Source organism: Pollicipes pollicipes, unplaced genomic scaffold (assembly GCF_011947565.3).
Source record: "Pollicipes pollicipes isolate AB1234 unplaced genomic scaffold, Ppol_2.1 Scaffold_3087;HRSCAF=3621_pilon_pilon_pilon, whole genome shotgun sequence".
In the NCBI taxonomy this organism is placed as follows: domain Eukaryota; kingdom Metazoa; phylum Arthropoda; class Thecostraca; order Pollicipedomorpha; family Pollicipedidae; genus Pollicipes; species Pollicipes pollicipes.
The window spans coordinates 16,488,756-16,510,995 of record NW_023596225.1 but is presented as its reverse complement, the minus strand read 5'-3'; the positions used below and the strand labels follow the sequence as shown (position 1 = coordinate 16,510,995).

Genomic DNA, 22,240 nt, shown 5'->3' with positions numbered 1-22,240 from the left:
TAAATAATAACCAGTCTAAAAATATCTTACCTACTAGGTTCCATAAGACATCAAAGGTAAATCAGGACACAAGCAATAATCTATTCAGCAATACTTCAGAGCAGGTGCTGTTTACCAGTTTACTCAACATGAATGGGGAGGTTTTTCATTAACTGTACACAGCCTACAAACATGTAGCAGAGGAAGGGAGGAGCAGTTTATGCAAAATATGTCATGTTCAGGAAAAGGTGTGAAACAAGATAAAGCCTTCACAAACCCTTTAAAAACAGTCTTCATATTGGATGCCATTGGCTTCCTCTCATGGCAAGGAGCATGCCAAAGTGTTCTCTGTCTCAAAATCAATCAGGCCCAAAATGGAACTTACATTATGCTGATGCTACATGTAACAGGGCATAGCCAGTAAGAGGAGAGGGGTCATCCAGCATAATTATGTTCCATTTTCTTTTGTTTCACCCAGCATAACAAGTGTGCACCTAGCATGTACAAACCACCCTAACCACACATTCTGATGACAGCTGCAGTGAGTGAAGAAGTGATACAGCAATCACAAATTATAACAATGAAAACTAATTCACTATACTTCAAACATCATGAGATGGAATTACTGGACAACAGTTCCATACAAATCCAGCGAGTGAGTAGATTTCTGACCTCAAATTTTGCATCAAGGATCGAAACCTTTCTCAAACTTAACAAACGAACCTTTCTAGAATCACCTCCACCTACACACTTTTCCCAGATATCATTACCCCGGAGCGCCACTCCCACCTACCAGTCCCCCGGCCACCGCAACGCTCTACAGATAGCCTTGCGCCCCACGCGTCAGAGGCGCTGCAGATCTCGATTGTTCACTCCTCGCCATTTCACGCCGCGGCAGAATGGATTTCAGTTGCTTAAAATACTGCAGTATTACCGCAATCACACATAACGAGGCCCACTCAGGTATTACACAACCATTCTTGCTAATTTCATCTCTCTACACAGTTTACGCGCTCGATATGTAGAAAACCTTCTTTACCCTGATTTTACTGCGTTAATCCAATATTCCAACAGAGTGACGTTTTTGGTTTCCAATTGAACTGGAGGTGTGAAACAGAGATGACCGTGGTGTTAATCATAAGAGAAACCCAATGATGCGTGGTCTTAGAATTACTACTTTTATGACTAACCACCCTACTTAAGCGAACGTTATGCCGCCTGAGCCCCTCCCCCGTATGCTGTGCTTTAATCACATTTCATAAATCTCTCCCCTCTATCCATAACGTATAGATTGATGACCTTTCTCAATAAATTTGGGCTTTCATCATAATAATGAACAAAAAATCATATTTGCATGCCTTTCACGATTCGAGCATCTGAAAATCTTATTGTTGTTTGCTGAATTCCAGTCACAAAGTGATTAAGATGTATAGATTTAAAAGCATGTGCAACCATTAGAAGCAGCCCCTGTTTCATTGCAGTACAAAATTTGAGCATACGTATTTGAGGATAGGTACGCTAAAATTCAATCATTTCAATTTAATAGAACTTAGCGATGTCATGGCAGGTACCTTAAAGCATTACTTTAAGAACAAGTTAGGGCTGCGCAAAAGATCGCCGCCATTTCACACTCCTTGAGTTTGTTGATTCCGACCAATTTCTCGGCCATTTCCGGACTGGGCTTGCGTTGGGTGCCGTGGAAAGGTTGGGGATACTATCAGGATTTGTGCTCAAAGTATTTCAAGTATAGCAGCCGGCTCGGGGGTGTAATTCTCCCTTGTCCATCGCTGTTTGAATCAGATAGATGGAGATAATTGACTTTTATGATTTAGTTGTGTTGAAGCAGTTTGACGCGTGGTGCTTGTCTGGATTCGAGAACACTCATACGCACAGCTGGGCCTCAAAGCCCACGCTGTTGTGAAGTGGTAACATGGAGAGCTAATGTGAAGAGCGTGTTGAAGCCCAACTAGGAGCTTATGTGCTTGGTATTAGAAAGCTTGAAATGACATAAAGAGGCGACAATTGCACATTCATATGTGTGTGGGGTGCATGTGTGTGGTTAAAACTGATGAACTGGTTTGCAAAAAATTTATGTGCTCTGCTGGATGCCCTTGGAGCATAAGTGTGCTGAACATGTCAAGCTGAGGCCAGGCCAAATTGCAGTGTGTGTTCAAGCTTTATTTTGAAAGGAAGATGGGAATATTCGTGATCTATATGAAATCATGAGATCCCAGTGTGCTAAGATTGATGGTGTCTGTGCATCAAACTTAGAGTGTTGGTATTTACAACATGTATGTGCTGAAATTGATGCTACAGTGCTGTTGCATCACTGAACACGGAACAGCAGGGTTTTTTAAAGTGAGGATAAAAATTGAATTTCAGAACATTTTGCACGGTATGTTAGTGTTGAGCATCAAACATTACGCAAATATAACTTGCCAAGCTAATACAGACTGCTCTGGCTTAAAATACTCAATATTAATTTGTTGTCCCTTTTGTAAGATCAGCAAGTTTGCATGAGATATTTAATTGCATCAATTATTATACATTTATTATTTTGTTCTTTGTATTCTTAAGCTTACTTAAGAAATTCCACAGAAGCTGTTGTAATATTTGTTGCAAATGCAAGACTATAATTCAAAGTGCATTTAAGACAACTTACATCATAATGCCTCCAAAATACACAGATATAGATATGTTTCATGTCCAAATGTTACTGGTCATAGTGCAATCATGGTCCCGTAGATAAAAAAATGCGCTCCAATGCAAGTGCTTAATAGCTGACTAAGAAAATGCTTATTACAGTCATTATTAATCCAACTGCCTGGCATAGTCCTTGTACATGTATTCTGCCACTTATGTGATATTTTATGTGAATTAATTTTATCCCTGAGGCTTTCCATAAGATCTCTTAAACAAATCACATTTTTCTGCAAGTTCAGCTGATGTGGGAAGCAAAGTGCCCAAACTCCTTCCTTATTATTCCTAGATCCAGCTCTTAAACTTACATGCATTACACATTATCAAAATGCAATCAGCCAGGAAGCAGTAAGTCATGCTAGAACTCAGTTACAATCTGACATGGTCTGGTTGCAGGAAAAAAGTCATGTATGACACATTCACCCTGAATAGCCTGTGATTCATTTTATCTCATCATTTTTTGTTAAAAATTGTTATCTAAACCCTTTGAATTGATGGATTCCTGGGACCAGGGCCCACACCAAGGAGCACTTGCTGTGAGCTCTTTCCACTGCCCTGACCCCCTTCCATCTGATGGCACAAAAACAGATCAGCTGCAGAATTTGATGGCGAAAGTTTGACATGCGGCATTGGTGGGCCGGCTGTTGATCCTGCCCTCTAAGATTACCTTACCTCATGTGTGGCTGCTGCCACCAGCTATATGTCATCTGTTAATGGCAAATAGCACCTGAAAGGACTAGAACCTGCCTTGCCACTGTGGGTGGATTGGTAGGTGCTCTAACCAACTGGGCCATCAGAATGGACTAAACATGCCTCCCAGAATCCATTTTGAGGTGGTCTCTGATTTATATCAGATGCTGTGATTTTAATGACTCATTTCAAGCTTGCGTTTAAGAAAATGAAAGCGATGGTTAGCATTTGGGCTTGAACTGTCTGAAATGTAGATGCAAAAAGCATTGGGGAGGGGGGGGGGGGGGGACAGCATTGTGACTGCTGTGGGATCAAAAAGCTCACATCTGCTAGAGCTACTCACCTCCTTGTAAGGCATAACAGTGGTAATAGGTTTGGGTGTGATCTTAGTTGTTCTCTTCACAAAATTAAACTGCTCAGTAGGAAATGGGGATTGCAAGATGTGCAGACCAGAAAATGTGAATCTTATTTTGCCTCCCAAAATTCATTTTTGGAGTTGTCTGAATTGTATTAGATGCCATATTTTTTCTAAGTCATATCAAGTTTGCTCTTAAGAAAATTCATAGACGCCTATGACTTCTGGCTTGGATTACTTGAAAGGTAGCTGTAAAAATGATTTTTTTTGGTGGGGGAGGGGGCAACACAACCTTTGTAAAATCAAATAATTCACATCTGCTAGAGCTGTTTGCCCACTTGTTTATGTCTAACAGTGTTAATATGTTGGATGTGATCCTTATTATTCCAGTCATAGCATATAATTTACAATATCAATTGCAAATTGTAAAATTATCAACTCAGGAAGTGTGATTTGTTTTATCTCAGTATACCTCTTAGAGTCCATTTTTGGAATGTGATGAATAATGAGCAGAATCACAGAATCCTCCTCAAGTGCTCAATGGGCATGGAATACTCTGTGATGAAATGAAGTGTGAAAGCACTCATACAAAATGTGCTTCAAATACAAACAACTTGTGCAGCATGCACAGAAAGTATACTGCAATATGCTGAGTAGTATGTATTTGAGCAAAAAGGGCCTTTGCCTAGATTAGATCTTGCCTGAAATGGCATTGCCATGTAAACAACTGATACACACTCTGCACAGCATAATCAAGATGAAAGCTGAAAGTGGTTTCCATTTTTGTAGCCATGGTTGCAGGGACTCATTTCCATGTGCTGTATGCTTAGGCAAGGATATGGTATATATAAGTGTACTGTACTCACAACAACCCTTCACAACAATGCAAGAGGTTTTGCTTCTGGAAAAGTATTAATCCTCATTGCTAGGATGTTAACAGCTCTGTGTGATGCAGTGAGCCAAGTACATTTTGTTTTAGAAGTTGTAATACATGAATTGTGAAATTGATGCCCAGAGCATCACTATGGGGGGCAGGCAGTGTTATGTCACCATGAAATATTGTGTTGCCCCCCCCCCCCCCCCCCAGTTTATGATTTAGTTGTGTTCATGGCCTCGTCTCCCAAATCATGGTTATAGTGTTCCCTCTTTGAGCATCAGGGCTCCTTTGAGCATTGACTTCCCTTTGTGACATGAAATACTTGTACATGGTATTGAAAATAGTTTTGTAGAACATTGATAAATATTGACACGGTTTTGTCACGTGACAGGAAAAAAGAACATTAAATTGTTGGCAAAATGTCAGCATTCATTGACTCTGAAGCGTCGGAGGGAGAGGATGAAGAGGAGCTGACAGCAAGGGAAAAGAAGAAATTAAAGAAAATGAAGCAAGCATCGGCTGCAAGACTCATCAGAGGAGGAGGAAGGTGATGTATCAACCATGCATAGCAATGATAATTATTTATAAATCTGTAAATCATGCCAAAAGACAAAACAGCTGCGTTATCCATGTGTTCAAGGCCAAACAAATGTTTTTATGTTGCATTTATACTGGTGTATGGATGCACAGGATTTAATTATGCTGGAATGGTCCCTCCACCTTGTTAACTTATGATGTGAATAATGAAACCAGTAGGAAGTCCTAGGCAAGTCCCCTAGACACCAGTCTTATCCTAACATGCAGTTCCTGAGCAGGAATTCTCAGTGCATGTTCCTGGCATGACCGTCACAGCTCATTGATGACACCAGCGTCACATGTGACTGTTCCACTGGCCATCGCTAACGGTGCTCCCCGACTCTGACACCCGCCACTGGCCACCCTGACACCCGCGTTCCAGCTTCAACGCCCCCGGCCTGACCCACAGACGACGAGGAGGCGATGCGGGAGGAGATGAAGGACCTGATCGACGACAACCCGATTGACGACGAGGGAGACGACGAGAGCGACAGCTCGTCGGACGGCGACGGCTCTGGTGACGGCGGGCGCGGCGGCGCGCGCAAACGCTCGCGCGAGGACGACGACCTGGACGACGCGCTCGAGGATGACGACTATGACCTCATTGAGGAGAACCTGGGGGTCAAAGTCAAACGGGTGAGTGCGGCGCATTCAAGGGAGTGGTTTGGCGCTTTTTTGTTATGGTGGTTTTGGGATGCTTTTCTCAAGGTGATGTTTTTTGTCGCTGCCTTTAGAAACGTTCCACAGTGGCTTGTTAATAATTGTCATCTGTTTTTCCCTTTATTGTAGCACAGCAGAGTTATAAAGCTTGCTGTGGTATGCAGGTGGTGTTATCTCCAGCTTGTGGTTAATCTCATATATTTATACATATGACAGCACAGATATGTAAGCATACATGGCACCACCATGGGTTTTTGGAACATTTTTCATCTTCTTGATTATTTTTTGTGCATGATTTTTCCTTTGTCTTTGTATGTGGACAGGCTGCCTCACATTTTCACATTAGCGGCTGAAACGCAGCGGAGAAGCGCTGGCGATCATGGTGCGAGCTTCGTCCCCGTGATCTCCCGGCAGGCTGGGCTCTCTCATGATCTCTCAGCAGGCTGGGCTGTCTCGTGACCTCCCAGCAGACTGGGCTGTCTCATGATCTCTCAGCAGGCTGGGTTGTCTGGTGATCTCCCAGCAGACTGCGCTGTCTCGTGATCTCCCAGCAGACTGGGCTGTCTCATGATCTCTCAGCAGGCTGGGTTGTCTTGTGATCTCCCAGCAGACTGCACTGTCTGGTGATCTCCCAGCAGACTGCGCTGTCTCGTGATCTCCCAGCAGGCCGGGCTGTCCCATGTTTCAGAAGCAGCTGAAGCGCATCCGTCGCATCTCCGACTCGGACGACGAGAAGGACCGGGACGAGTCGGCGGACGTGAGTAGCGCCAGCCACTCGTGTCCCACGCCGCTCCGAACAGACGGGGGTCCCTTGTGTCCTGTGTATAGCACTGGTCATCTCTTCTGTCACCCCTGTCAGCTCTAACACATAGTCAAGTGTGATGCAGCAACCCATTAAACTGGGCCCACGCAATGCAGCAGCTGCCTGCGTGGAGGAATCTATTGCAACGTTTCGCGGCTTCAACGCGAAATTCGTCTTGTTACGCTGTGTGAGAAGTGTTGGCTGCTCCCGCGTCTCAGGTATTGGAGGCGTAAGCTGGTTAGAGGCGGCGATGGTGTTGCAACCAGCGCTTGCTTGGCGTGGGATGTGTCAGCCGGCTGTTGGGTGCGTCAACCCGGCAATGCCTGTGCAGCCGGGCCCGGCGCCGGGCTGACGGTGCCCCTGCCGCCCGCTGACCGGAGGGTCGGCCCCCGTCTGGCGCGGTCATTGGACGCACGCTGACGCGTTCCGGCACGCCGGCAGGAGGGTCGCGCGCCGTCAGAGAGCCGCGACGCCGGCGAGCATGACGAGCGGCCGCCGCCGATCGATGGAGAGCCCGACGACGACGAGGTGGAGGACGAGGAGGACGTCGACGACTTCCTCGTGGATGAGGACGGCAAGCCGCTCTCCAAGGGACCCAAGAAGAAGAAACACATCTTCAAGGACGCGTGAGTGTTCAGCTGTCGGGGCGGTCGTCTGAATTACCTGCCCTTTTGTGCGAGGGCTTTAATGAACAGCTGGCGGCTCCACTAGCGTATCCACCTGGCTGGAACATGTCCATGCATAAGGATAATTTGGGTGTTTGATATGAACATGGTCAGAAAGCCGGATTCCTGGAGATGTACCATTGATGGAGTTAAAACTTGTGCTGTTGGTTGGTTTCTGGGTATTTAAACCGATCCGATTCGAATCTTGCGAGCTCTTGAATCCCGAAACAGAGGTTGGACCCCTGAGAATCTGGACGCCAATCTTTCAGCATTTGGCAATGATAAATGGTGTCTAAAATTAGGAATAAGGCCATTGTTCCAAAAGCCATTATTCAGGCATGCAAATATTTGTTATTGAAATGTGCTCTTGGATCCAGGCCTCAAGTACACTAAATGTAACACGTAAATATCTTTCCAACATGAGGCTGAATCACCTGTCTCGTGTTTTAGTACATATATGACGTCTGTCATCTTGTGGCGACGTGAGGAATGCGCCACAGGTGCGCTGGCAGAAGCACTAGGAAGTTAACCAGAAGCCTGCAAAACGAGCGTTTAGAAGGGGAGCCGCGTGACGTCACAGGTTCCTATATTCCGATGCCGATGCAGTCAAGTTGCTCAAGCTGCGCTTTTCGTTCCATATGATGTGCATACGTAGGGCATCGTAGTTATGTGCAGACTCAGTATCTGGACCCAAATGTTCAATGAGAACCATTGTTATACGTTATCAGAACTACGATGCGCCATTCCCAGGTCTATGCGACGTATATGTTCGGCTGAACTGCGCTTAATATCACAAAGTACAGTCTCTGATCTAGATAATGGCTCGCATCCATTTCAGTGCACTGCAAGAGGCCCAGGACATCTTCGGCGTCGACTTCGACTTTGACGAGTTCGACAAGTACGCCGGCGAGGAGGAGAGCGAGCCGGACGACGAAGGCATCGAGGAAGACGACCCGGACGCCTCCAAGAAGCGCACCAGGAAGAAGGCGGCCAAGAAGAAGTCCATCTATGAGCTCTACGAGCCCAGCGAGCTGGAGCGGGGACACTTCACCGACCTGGACAACGAGGTGAGCCGGCTGTCACTGGGACTGGACCCTACCAGCTAGGCGAGCTTGTCAGTCTCCGCTGCTGCGGGCCTGTGGTGTCGCGGCTGCTGCTGACAGTGGGCCACAGTTTGTGTTCAAGCGTCGAAGGCCGCACGTCAGGTCCATCTGAAATGGATAGATTGGACCAAGTTAGCTAACTACTCGAAGTGTAGACAGAAATGTCGCCAAATTTATGTCGCGCAGTTTTACTCGCTCCGTTAACCCGGGTCAAGAACGCAAAGGCGGCAAACTGCTGGCATGTCCAAGTTTTTAGGCAGATCTCTGATGAGGAATGTCATTTATCATTATCATTACCTGATGTTAACTGTGAACTTTGAAGTAACTGAGCTACAGTGCAAAGCCGCCCTGTGTGCTGCGGTGCTGTCCTGACCTCTGCGGAAACCAGCCGTGCGGTGCGGAGCTGTTTTGAGCTCCGCGTGCGGCTGTGCCGTGTCGCGTGTCTCCGGCGCCGTGTGTGCGTACGTGCCGATGTGAGCCGGGCCGCGTCCCGCGTGCTCCAGATCCGGCAGACGGACATACCGGAACGGATGCAGCTGCGCACCGTGCCCGTCACGCCCACCGAGCTCGGCTCGGAGGACCCGGAGCTCGACGCCGAGGCCGAGTGGATCTTCCGGCACGCTTTCAACGACAAGCCCATCAGCGCTCAGGTGCGCCGCCGGCGGCCGGACCTCCCCGCCGGCGTCCTTCGCCGCCGGCGGCCGGGCCTCCCCGCCGGCTTCCCTCACCGCCGGACGGCCGGACGGCCAGTCGCTAGGTCGCGGCTGTTGTTTTTGAATAAAGGGCTTTAGCGGAGCGTGACGGGCACCAGGGCCTTCCCGTTCGACTGTTACGCCCGTGTTTTGTGCTTATGATGATGTGTCGGTGTTGTGTCGGTTGTGGTTTTTTGAGGGTGCGCGGATTTCTCACTATGTGCCCTTCCAGCCGTTCGCGGCGCTGGATGGAACCTGGTGCGCAAGATGAGATTGTAGGCATACATGTGTTCGTAATATAGCTTCACGGGCTGTACACGCGCGTAGTTCAGTGACGAGCCATAGACTGGCATTATTTGACTGTTGATCACCGCAGAGCAAGGATGACGACGACGAGTTCCGGGACAAGATTCGCCAGAGCAGTTCGTCGGTGAGCAAGATCAAGTCGGCGCTGGACTTTATGCGGAACAAGCACCTGGAGGTGCCGTTCATCGCGTCTTACAAGAAGGAGTACATCGTGCCCGAGCTGACCTCCAACGCCCTGTGGAGGGTGTACAAGTGGGACGAGAAGGTGCGTGCTTCACTGCCGGACTGATGGGCGGGAATGTGCGAATGCGGTCAGCGTCTGTTCGCCGGGTTTGACACGATAATGGGCCACGCATGCTGGGAACCATTGTGAGCAATGATGGGCTGACAAGTAGTAAAGGGTACTTGAATTCTGTTTTACAGTCGCGCATTCCGTGTTTTATAGCCCGGCCGCCAATGTGAGAAGCTGCGTCGGTTATGATCCATGACCCAGGCGGCCCAGGCGCGAACAGGCAGTTTTGCCCAGCGAGCCAATTGAATATCGGTGTCCCACAAACAAGTGAGGCCGCCTTGCGCCAATGTCATTTACATCTTGCTGTGGCTAGTTCCGGAACGCGCTTCATTCGAAAGTAAGACAATTTTAAAAAGCCATTTCAGAGCAGATGAGACTGGAGGCGCGCGTGTATCCACCGTGGCTGTCCTGTGCCGCCAGTGGTGCCAACTTCAGCGCCGCAAGCAGAACATGGTGCGCTTGCTGGAGAGGATGCAGGCCTACCAGGGTGACCTGGTGATGAAGGACATCAATGCCGCGCTGCCGGACGGCATGCGCGTCCTCTCGAGTGACGACGTCGACAGGTTTGTCGGGGAAACGTGGCTGGTCGCTGCTGCTGGCATGTTCCGGGGGCGGCTACGTCAGTGTTTGCTGTATGTTTTTCTCGTCTTGCCAATGGCAATTAGGTCTTTTCGGCCTGTGCTGTGTTTCTGCCGGGGTGAAAGTGCGAGATGGGCGCGTAACCCCACGTGCACTTGAATTGAAAACGGCAGAGTTGATGGCAGCGGACATTGCGCGTTGGCTGATATTACAGCTGATGTCTTGCTGGCGTAATATATTTTGCTCTGTCCAAATGTTGAGACGCTGTGTGAGCATTCTCTGCGACGGTCACGTGACCTTCGATGCCCGTCCACTCACTGAAATCTGGATTATTTTGGTGATGAAATACACCGCATGTTGTGCAGCGTCTTAAAGATGTACGGAACTTATTGGGAATTTTACATCGGTGTTCTCATATGGCACCCAATTTATTTGAGCGGAATTCATTTATCTTTGGGACTTAGTGTCTTCCCCATTTCACACCTCAGCTTCAGACCAGACGTAATGAATCCAACGTAAACTGTTAAGGGTGGCGGCGGTTGGTGCCCTGCGTACCTGCAGGTGGCGGCTGCGCACTCAGGCCGGGCTAGCGGTGGTACATAACAGAATGCGATGGTCTACTCATATGCCGCCCGTAAAGTAGTGAAATATGACGCGCGTAAAAGTGGATGGCTGACTGCTTTGGATGGGTGGAGTTCGGTTCAGAATGCATGCCAGTGAGAGCGCACTGCTCATACGTAGAACCCACCAACCAAACTGGTACACTCTAGTCCGACAGGTGATTTATCCCCGGCATTTCGGCTGGACGGCATCATGGTTTGTTCATGCCATGAAAAGCTATGACACGACGATCCTCTGATCCTTTATTATGGCATCGTTTGTTCCAGGGTGAAGTTGGCTGATTCCCCGGAGGAGCTACAGGACATCTACATGCACTTCCGCATGTACTACGGCCAGGACGTGGCTGCTATGCACGAGCATGATATGAGGAAGAAGATGGAGGAGAAGAAGGCTGCGCCCAAAAAGAAGCGCACTGTAAGCAGCAGTGGAATCAATTTGATTTTAGTGTGTGTTGAGAGCTAACATGCTTCTAGAACTCTCGTCAGCTGTTCGCTGTCATCAAACGCGCGGTGTTCCCGTCTCCTGGTTCATTGTCCAGGTAGTCTGGTTTCCTGTAGTAGGCGCGTTTTTATAGCAAATGCCGGTTGGTGACATGCTGTGTGTGCTTGAAGTCATGCATATGGATGAGTTTGTTCTTGAATTTTAGTGTTTGTATTTACCGTCACTTTCCATTTTTCCTTCAGAAGCATATGCATTCTTGTCCATATGCTTATTCTGCAGCCATCTGCCGACTTCTTTGAAGAAAAGTATCCCCTCCCCCCCCCCCATAAGTATACGGCAGGCGCTTGTTCTTTTCCGTTCCCCGCACGTAAGTCATTGCTCTAAAGTAGCAGGTGTCGATAAAAAATGGAAGTGCTGTCTCCTTGCATGCTTGTATCGTACTGATGTTTTCGGGCCTGTTTCTGTTGAAAGGAACGGGCCCGAAAAAAAGGAAGGTTTCTGTCGGAAGGTGTTATTATAAGCAAAAAGGTGATGTTTTTGCTTTTTCCAAGTTTTCGGATCTGCTTGCATAAAAGCTTTCAAAAAATCGCTTTTGCTTATTGATATACCTTGTAACACACCTTTAATAGCATAGTATTTATTTCGTGAGTTATACCCTTCAAACGTCCCATGACTCACCGCTTCATGTTTTGTTTAATTTCGTAGGAAACCCGCATAGAAACGAATGAAGAAGGCGAAGAAGTTGAAGTAGAAGTAGAGGTGACGGATGACGAGGCTGAACAAAAGGACGATGAGGACGACCGCGAATTCCTGAAATACGCCGTCAGAACGGACGCGTATGGACTTTGCAAAAGAAACGGACTGGGTACGTCTCAAACCCTGCGTCTGCGGACCGAGTTACGGGGACCCACTGAGCACCCGTCACTTCACCAGGCTTGCTAAGTGGTGTGATGTTATTATCGCCATCGCCGGGGGACGGGCGCCGCTCGATGACTGAACTCCGGGCCCGTATGTGCATTTGGCGCGCCGTGCGTCAGCCGGACGTGTCTTGTCTCGAGTCCAGTCCGTGATGCGGCAGAGGCGGGGAGCGGAGCGCTATCTTTGTTCAATGCTTTCAACCAGTGGGCGTCTCAGCATCCTCGCAGTGTTCCGAGAGAAGCGCGCGCTAGTTCCTATGGGTGTCGTTGGAAGCGAGCACTGCAGAAAGGCGCTCTATAACGCCTGTAATAACCTCTAACCTGTTTAGTAACAAGTGCCAGTGCGTGTGGTTGCGGCGTAGCCTGGCGCCCGTCACCGGGCCGTCTCCGTCTGCGGGGTGCCGGTTCGGCCGCTGACGGCTGGCGACGCCCCGCAGAGCCGCTGTCCCGCCGGTTCGGCCTCACGCCCGAGCAGTTCTCGGAGAACCTGCGCGACACTTACCAGCGCCACGAGGTGGAGCAGCACCCGGTCGAACCCGAGGAGATGGCGCAGGACTACATGACCGGGTGAGGCGGACCGCGGCCACGCCGCCGGCCACGCACCGGCCGCCGGCCAGCGGGTCCAACGGCGCCCGGCAGCCGCGGCGCCGACTGTGGCGTGGCTCTCTGACGCGTTTTGTCGGACACTAGTGGAAATACGGCGGAAGTTTTGCTTGGCGTTGTTGCGTTTTTACACGTCCCATGTATTTGTTGCTTGCTATATTTAATTTGTTGTATTTCCATGTCCCTTGTATTCTTGTTTGCTTTCGTTACATGCACATGATCTATCCGCCCAGCTGTGCCCGTCCGTATTCAAGCGTGCGGGCTTTACGTGACCTGTCGTCGGTGATTATAACCGGCGGTATCACCCGGTCACAGGAATCTGGCGACGGCCCAGGACGTGCTGAAGGCCGCCAAGTTCATGGTGGCGAGTCAGATATCGTGCGAGCCCCTGGTGCGCAAGTGCGTGCGCGAGATGTTCTACAGCTCGGCTCGGATCAGCGTCAAGCCTACGAAGAAGGGCATGAAGGAGATCGACGAGAGCCACTACGCCTTCACGTGAGGAACTCCCGCGATAGCCGCTGTTGAGACCGCTGCCGGGCTGTCTATGCTGCTACAATCTAACAAGCTATGTGGTACCGATTGCAGTACATCGATCGATCGTACCAGTTGCGTGCGTCGGTTCAACTGTGTTGAGTGTTGCGCGTTCGGCTGCGCGCGGGCTGATAATGTACGTCGTTGAAACGGCATGGCTTCGTGCATACCTCTTAAATTTGAGGATTGTGAGCCACGGGACGTCTTCTGCATGAATTGTTAATCTTCTTGTCACGCTTGAGCTGATCCCGCCCTCCTCCCGAATGCGGTGGTGTTCAGTACCGGTGATACGGGAGCGCCCTGCGTCAGGCGTCCCGCCTGGCCTGCGTGTGAGTTTGACGCCGGGACATGTGGTGGTCGCAGCATGAAGTACATGAAAGACAAGCCAGTGAGCTCGCTGAGGGACGACCAGTTCCTGAAGCTGCACATGGCCGAGGAGGAGAAACTGCTGGTGATCGACCTCGGTTCCAAGATCACCAACTACGCCGGACAGAACTACGTCGACGAGGCCAAGGGCCTCTACTGCAGGGTAAGCCGCGTGGCGGGCCGACGTCGCCCCGGGCTGTCAACTGGTCATGGCTGTTTCGCATTGTTTTGGACGCGGTCATGCCACGATAGCATGACAGATGATATAAGAAGTGAGCGGCTTGAAAGCTCCCCGCCCAAAGGAGGGTAACGTGACGACACTTCTGAGCGACTGGGTTTGCGGCCAGCTCGCTGGTTGATGTACGGCGTTCTCGAAGATCTCGATCGCTGTTGGCCAGTATGCCGTACAGAGCGCAATGCAGCTTGCATAAGAGCTGGAGGAGAGTCGAAGGCGTTTCAGCTATAAGCCCTTTTCAGTGTTCCGTTTAGTTTTGTGGTTCTACTGTGACGGAAGGTGGATTATGACTGAAAGGATTTGGGCCTGAATGTTTGCTGGGAAGAAAAATGGCTTGTGGCTGACACGTCTGCTGGTGCCTGTGCCGGTGTATTGCTTCAGTAGTCACGCATCACTCCGTGTCGAATGCAGGACAACAACCTTTCCAAAGACCTGCGAATGACATTTGATTTGGAACGCGAACCGGTTTAACAGCCGACAAGTTGACTTGAAATGTCATTTTCATGTCGAGTAAGTCGTGAAAGATGTGTGGTGTCCTTACTGTCCCCCTCCCCCCCCCCCCCCTTCTTCTCCATGCCCGACTCTGCTGACTGCGGGTCGTGCTCTGATCACCCGTCCAGCCGCCCCCCCCCCCCCCTCGCTGGTAACCTGACGTGGACCTCCCGCAGGACGAGTTCAGCAAGACGGTGCAGAAGTGGAACGAGCTGCGTGGCGAGTGCGTGGAGCTGGCGCTGACGCAGATGATGTTCCCGGCGCTGCGCAAGGAGCTGCGCACGCGCCTGCTGCAGGAGGCACGCGAGTTCGTGCTGCGCCAGGTGCGGCGGCGCCTCTTCAACTGGCTCTCGATCGCGCCGTACACGGCCTCCTTCCCGGACGAGGACGAGGACGAGTGGGACTGCTCGGACGGCGTGCGCGTGCTGGCCGTGGCCTACGAGACGGACCCGTCGACGGCCGACTACGCCTGCATGGTGGGCGCCGACGGCGAGGTCACCGACTTCCTCAAGCTGCAGCACCTGATGAAGCGGAAGGACGCGTGGCGGGAGGCCGACCGACTCGGCAAGGAGGCCGACCTCGACGCCATCCGCCAGCTGGTGGAGGCCAAGAAGCCGCACGTGATCGTGGTGGGCGGCGAGTCGCGCGAGGCGGTCACGCTGGCCGAGGAGCTGCGCGCCCTGGTGCAGACGCTGGTCGCCGAGAACCAGTTCCCGGCCATTCAGGTGGAGATCCTCGACAACGAGCTGGCCAAGGTGTATGCCAACAGTGTCAAGGGCGTGAGCGACTTCCGCGACTATCCGGAGCTGCTGCGGCAGGCGGTGTCGCTGGCGCGTCGCCTGCAGGACCCGCTCATGGAGTTCGCGCAGCTGTGTAATGCCGAGGAGGAGTGTCTCTGCCTGCGCTATCACTCGCTGCAGGAGCAGCTGCCGCGCGACCAGCTGCTGGAGACCGTGCAGATCGAGTTCATCAACCGCACCAACGAGGTGGGCGTCGACGTGAACCTGGCGCTGGCCAACCCGTACGCGTCGCCGCTGGTGCAGTTCGTCTGCGGCCTGGGCGTGCGCAAGGCGGCCACGCTGCTCAAGACGCTGAAGCAGACGAGCCAGCGGCTGGCCAACCGCACCGAGCTTGTCACCGACTGCCACTTGGGGCCCAAGATCCTGACAAACTGCGCCGGCTTCATCAAGATCAACGCCAACTCGCTGGGCGACATCACGGACCGCTACACGGATCTGCTGGACGGCACTCGTATCCACCTGGAAACGTATGAGTGGGCGCGCAAGATGGCCGTCGATGCGCTCGAGTACGACGACGAGGACGGCAACCCGGCCGGCGCACTCGAGGAGATCATCGACAACCCCGAGCGGCTCAAGGACCTGGACCTGGACGCCTTCGCCGAGGAGCTGGAGCGCCAGGGGCTCGGCAACCGCTCCATCACGCTCTACGACATCCGGGCCGAGCTGAACGACCGCTACAAGGACTTGCGCACGCCGTACATGTCGCCTGACCCGCTGGAACTGTTCAATATGCTGACCAAGGAGACGCCCGACACGCTGTACAAGGGCAAGCTGTTACTGAGCACCGTCACCGGCTTCACCAGGCGCAAGCCCAAGCCGGAGCAGATGAACCAGGACAACCCGGTGCGCGACACGGATACCGGGCTCTGGCAGTGTCCGTTCTGCCTGAAGAAGGATTTCCCCGAGCTCTCCGAGGTGTGGTCACACTTCGACACGAACGCGTGTCCGGGCAAGGCGATCGGCGTACGCATCAGGCTGGACAACGGCTGCTCGGGCTTCATTCAGATGAAGAACCTGTCCGACAACCGCGTCACCAACCCCGAGGACCGCGTCCATCCGGGCCAGACCATCTTCTGCCGCGTGGTCAAGATCGACATCGAGAAGTTCTGGGTCGAGTGCACGTGCAAGTCGTCCGACCTGGCCGATAAGAACAAGGAGTGGAGGTGAGTGCTGCCGGAAGACGGGAGGGTCGAGCCGCTTCCATTGGTCGGGCGAGTCAAGTCGAATTGCGTGAAAATGCTCTGAGGAACCAGTTCATCTTGCGCTGTTTGTACCGTGGGTAGTTACATTCGTTCGTAAGTATGCCATCGGGCCTGTGAAGCTTCGGTTAGTCGGAAGGGTTACGCACTTCTTAATGTGCTAGTGTGGAACTGTGGCTTAAACTGTTCTGTTGTAGCGCCTTCCCTCCGTTTTGGTGGCCCTGTGATAAGTTGTTCCCCTTATTGCTGTCCATGCCCACAATAATCAAATTGCCCGATATCCGTTTGGAAAAGTCCTTAGCCGAGGGATTTATAACCGGGTCAGCATCGTCCGGTCAGGGGAGTGTCAGTCGCCATTTGTTAAGCAGCATACACTCATGCAGTTGACCACCAACATGTCGAATCCGACGTCATGGCGTCAGCGGCGGGCAGGCATGCGAGGGCATGCCACCTAGAGGCACCTCGCAGGCATGCGAGGAAGGATGGTTAGGACCGTCAGCAAACTGCTGTGCAAATGCTGAGCAATGTTGTTTTTTAACGATGCTTATTAGAGACCTTGCCATAACCAGCAGTATGGACAAGATTGTAGACGCCGTTGCCATGGTGACCCGTTGCGGTGTACACTACAACGTAAGATGGCCTTGACTACAACTACCAGTCTGACTGATGTCAAAGCTCAAACAATATCGCTGATAGCAAGCTCCCGTATTGCTGCATTCTGGGTAGTGATGCTGTGACGTCGTCATGGGGCTGAGTCATATGACACTAACGCTGTGGCGACGTGAAAACGCTGATCTTTGCCGACTGGTTTAAACATGAATATTTCCGTGAACCGAATTTTTTGACCTAGCTCATTCAGTGAAGCATTTCAGCTGGGAAATGGTGCTGATTTGCACCACAGCTACAAAATTGTTGCTGAAATGTGCTTCCAGCCTGCCCCCGACAGACAGATGGGGTTACCCATTCATCAGTGATTTATTCCGAGGAACTCTAGCCGGAAGTGCGTAAAAACAGTTCATGTAAAAGGGTACAACAACAACAACAACAACATAGGGTGGGGATGAGATTCGGCGGGCCACACGGGCTCGCAGCACCCTGGGACGCAGGCAGGCCCTATCGCGGCCGCCTTCGGTGTTAACCGTCGGCAATGTCTACCTCGGCCTGAGACGTTGCTTGAGCCTGCGCCCGCGTCGCGCCCGGCAGGCCGGCCAAGGATCCGTTCTACGACGTTGATGCGGAGAACGAAGACCGGCAGGCGGCCGAGGCCACGCGCAAGCAGAAGGAGGCGCAGACCTACCTCAAGCGGGTGATCGTGCACCCGGCCTTCCACAACATCGACTTCAAGGAGGCGCGCCGCCTGCTGGCCACCATGGACCAGGGCGAGGCCATCATCCGGCCCAGTAGCCAGGTGAGGGCGGCGGCCGGCTGACCGGGGCGCAACAGCCAGGTGAGGGCGGTGGCCGACTGGCCGGGGCGCAGCAGCCATATGAGGGCGGGGGCCGGCTGGCCGGGGCGCTGCAGCCGTCGCCGTCAGCGTCCGCTCGGACAGTCCGCGTGACGTTAGAAATCAGCTTGCCGGTTTTAGCTGGAGATCCGTGCACCTGTGTCATGCGTTCGCGTTGCATCCTCCCTCGAGTGCCACGCGAGAGCTCGTGCTCACTGGTTCCCGCGCGCGTGCTGCAGGGCAGCGATCAGCTGACCGTGTCCTGGAAGGTGACCGATGACGTCATCCAGCACATCAACGTCAAAGAGATGGGCAAGGAGAACGCGTTCAGCCTGGGCCAGACGCTGGTCATCGGTAAGTATCTGGCGGGTCCGGCCGGAGCGGACTGCGCCGGTGCCTTGTCAAGCCGCCAGAGAAAGATGGCTTTGTAAATTGGCCTTAAACGAGCCAAGCTGGTGGCATGTGCGGGCGTGGGTGGTCGTGTGTTGGATAATTCATCACGCCGCTAGTTACGCCAATACAGTGGCGTTCAGCTTCGGACATGAGTTGCCTCCGTGTTCCGGTCGCCGGTGGCGTTGTCCACCCGGTCTCACGCGGCCGGCCGCCGACTTCAGACAACGAGGAGTTCGAGGATCTGGACGAGATCCTGGCGCGCCACGTCAGTCCTGTGTCGGCGCACGCGCGCGACCTGCTCAGCTACAAGTACTACCGCGACACAGACGGCGGCAAGCGGCCGCGCGCCGAGGAGCTGCTGCGAGATGAGAAGCGCAAAAACCCTCAGAAGATTCCCTACATCGTGTCCGTCTCCAAGGTGGGGCTGCGCGGAAATAATCCTACATCGTGTCCGTCTCCAAGGCGGGAGCGTGGGGAGATCACCCTACACCGTGGCGGTTTCTAGTTTTGGCATCTGCCGTGCAGCGGAAAAAAACCGCATTACATCTCCCTCCAGGACGTGCGCGCACTATGGTACAAAAATACTCCTCATCGTGTCCGTCCGTAAGGTGATCGCAGCTGTTGCCCGGGAAAGGTAGTGCGTCACGTCCGCGGTCCTCGAGGTGAACTCCGGCTGCGGCGGGAAAGCACCGCGTTGCGCCATCGCTGCCGTCACTGTCACTTGGCATGCAAATGATGGCGACAGTTCGGATGACGCACACATATGCGTCTGAGTTCGTCGCTTTCTGTCTGGCGGCGTCGTTCGTGAAGGGTCAGCAGTGCTGGCCTGCGCTGTTGTGTCAGCGGTGCTGGAGGGTGCTGACTCAGCACACTCTACTGGGCTGCGTGCTTCGGTCGGCCGCCGCTGACGCCCGCGCCCCGTCCGCAGGAGCACCCGGGCAAGTTCATGCTGTCCTACATGCCGCGCACGCGCGCGCGCCACGAGTTCATCACGCTGACGCCGGAGGGCTTCCGGTTTCGGCAGCAGATCTTCGAGACGATCCCGGCGCTGTTCCGCTGGTTCAAGGACCACTTCCGGGACCCGGTGCCGCAGACGCCGCGCGGCACGACGGCCGCTGCGCGCACGCCCTTCACGCCCGGCGCTGGCTTCAATATCAACAGTGAGCCGCCCTTCCGACCCACGCTGCCTCCCACGTTGTGGCCTTCCTCGACACCCGTCCGGCATAGCAAATGCAAATGGGATGCACGTTTCTTATACACTTCAAATGCGAATGAGAATACATCCCCTACTTCATCCAGAGGCGTGTTCCCAGCCCGTTGTAGAACCAAAAACCAAAAACAGAAAACAGAAAACGAACTAAAAGCTACAACATTGTTGAAGTTGACGGCCTATAAGGCTAAGGCACGGGTGAAAATGGTGACGGTAAAGCATGCGAAACCGATCATGCATCGTGATGTGAAGCATAGCATTTGTCTACGGATGCTCGTAAGCCTTAGCAGCAGTATCGGTATTGTGCAACCGTATGACATTTCCCATCAAACCAGTGGACCACGTGGCAATGACCGAAGCAACGCAAAAATTGGCAGATTTTCGGACATCAGACCTTGTTTGGAACACACAACGCTGGCGTGTGGTCAGTGGTCACCGAACTTACTCGTAAGACGTTTGTTGTAGTCCCTACCTTGCCCACATTTGATGTCTTCGTGACGTATTTAGGCCGGATCAAAGAGCTGACCCCCTCCCCCCCCCCTCCCATCCCACACCACCCCCAATCTTTCAGATGAACGGATTTTCAAAGGGTTTCCAAGGCGCGTGTTGATCGTCACGTTCTCCGCCGACGGGGTGTCGACGGCTATCGAGCGGTGTCAGCAGTGTTAAAGTCAATTTGACCTCATAGTGAGCGACGCGAGGGTTACCGTCTCTCGGGCCGGCGCGGCCGGGATGGGGCTCGCTCGGCTACCGAGGGGGGGGGGGACGGCCCGACACCGGCAGTCTCCCTATCGGCCGGGCTGGTGACTCGGCCGGCCGGGCAGCGGCCAGCTCCCGCTGGAGGCCAATGTCATGCTCGTTGACCTCTGATCGGCGGGGCTGCGGCGCTGGCGGCCGCCCGGAGGCGTTTGACGCTACGGCGAAGGGCGTGGTCGGAGGCGGGCCGGCACAACGGATCTGTTGGCTCGCTGCGCTCAACCGATTCTCGGGCGGCCAGTAATCGGCACACAACGCCGATGGGCGGCGTCCGTAATGGCGTCTGTCTGTCTGTGCCGAGCTTCAGCAGTGTTCGCTTTTTTGTTTTTTTGTTTTTGTTATGAGGGGCGATAGCGCAAAGTGAAATTCTTTGTAACTGTGCATAGCTGTCTGTCTTGTAATTGTCAGGAATATCCCAGCCTTTGGGGTTTAGGAAGCTGCGATGTTATTTCGCCGGAGTGATATTCGGCGCGTAGCTGGGTTTTAATTTTTGTAATTGTAATTATATTTTGTGGTTGATGTGTAACTGTTGCCTGCCTCACTGTCTCCCGCCGTATTCGATTATACGGCACTTTTCCCAAAGGACGTTTGCGTGAGTCTGGACAGCATGCGCCCTCACTGACATTTCACGCCATACTTTGAGATAACCCACGTTTTCTGAGATCCAAACAGCACTATTTTTGTTTGAAAGATATCAGCGTCGAGACCTTTTATGATTCTCATTGGCCACGTAAAAACCTCATATACGAGGAATAACCACTGCAGACCACCCGTACAAAAATACACAATAAACGGCGACGATTTTCGTAACCCTGCCCGCAGCTCTCTTGAACTTACCAGGAACATCCCAGGCTTTTTGGTTCAGAAGGCAGCAAAGTGATATCAGCCAGAGTGATTTTCTCTGCGTTTTTTGGGCTGCAGTAGTTTACTAGTTTTTCCCAGCGCTCGTAGCATTGTCTTGCTGGGTGTCAACGCCAGCTTCGCTGCGGTGTCGATGGCCGCCCGTGCGGTCGTCAGTGTACAGATAACCTAATATCTACTCTTGTCGTCTTTTTGGTGCGGCTGCGAACGACGGATGCGATGTGAAACGTTGACGAAGCTGTCGTTTGCCCTCTCCCTGCAGACGTTAACGCCGAGGCGGTGGCGCGGGTGGCGCAGAACCTGTCTGGCAACGTGCTGCACAACCTGTCGCAGGCAGCCGCCCACACCCCCGGCTACTACCCCAACACGGTGAGTGGCACGGCGCCGGGCCAGACACCGGTCCGCTCACGTAGTGAAGGGCTGAATTTGGGCTCCACTACAACGGCGTGTTGCGAGTTGTGATTGGTACTGTGCTGAATTTTGAGGGATGAAGTGGTCCTTCTCAACAGCGAACGGCTGCTGACGGAGTATGGTCCCGTTGAAACGAGTGCGCAGAAACGTCGCAGTTGCGCTGTGCCATAGTCCGTGCAATGATTCCGGCTGTAAGTCATTATTCCGTGTGATTCAAGTTTCTACAGACAACCTCGTTCCGTGAATTTGGAATGTAAACAGTGCTTACCAAATCGACAGCCATCTCAATGGCATCTGGCAGCGACCTGATCATGCTTCGCTGTCGCGGTGTGCCTGGTGACGCCGCAGTGGTCGAGGGGGCGGGTGTGAGCTGCAGTTCCGGCATGCCTTGTGATGTCTGTGTACCCGTCCCGACCTTGTGTGCCATCAGCTGATCTGATCTGACCTGACCTGACCTGATCCGTGCCGTCCGTTCCAGCCGTACACGCCGTCCGGCCAGACGCCATTCATGACACCGTACGCCACGACGCCGCGGTACCAGGGCGGCGGCGGCGGCGGAAGCGGCGCCGCCGCCGCCGCCGCGCACCAGGTGGCCGCCTCGCCGCGCTACCCGCGGGCCGGCCGGCACCCGCAGCCGACGCCGTCCGTCAGCCGCGACTCGCACGACTGGGGCGCCGCCGCCGA

General features: G+C 52.9%; 1 protein-coding gene across 1 annotated transcript; it reads left to right on the top strand.

Annotated features, from left to right (window-relative positions):
• Nucleotides 1-1,574: 1,574 nt before the first annotated feature.
• LOC119089436 (transcription elongation factor SPT6-like) lies at nt 1,575-22,148 on the top strand (the record flags this gene model as incomplete). Its single annotated transcript, XM_037212130.1, is given in 22 exon segments — nt 1,575-1,683; nt 4,993-5,119; nt 5,121-5,148; nt 5,587-5,813; nt 6,526-6,594; nt 7,081-7,265; nt 8,143-8,371; nt 8,911-9,057; nt 9,476-9,670; nt 10,118-10,260; nt 11,164-11,311; nt 12,044-12,203; nt 12,693-12,822; nt 13,174-13,353; nt 13,753-13,918; nt 14,659-16,445; nt 17,685-17,889; nt 18,165-18,279; nt 18,540-18,736; nt 19,247-19,478; nt 21,408-21,514; nt 22,035-22,148. Coding segments are annotated over 21 exon segments (4,863 nt in total), but the record flags the coding sequence as incomplete, so codon positions are not given.
• Nucleotides 22,149-22,240: the final 92 nt, after the last annotated feature.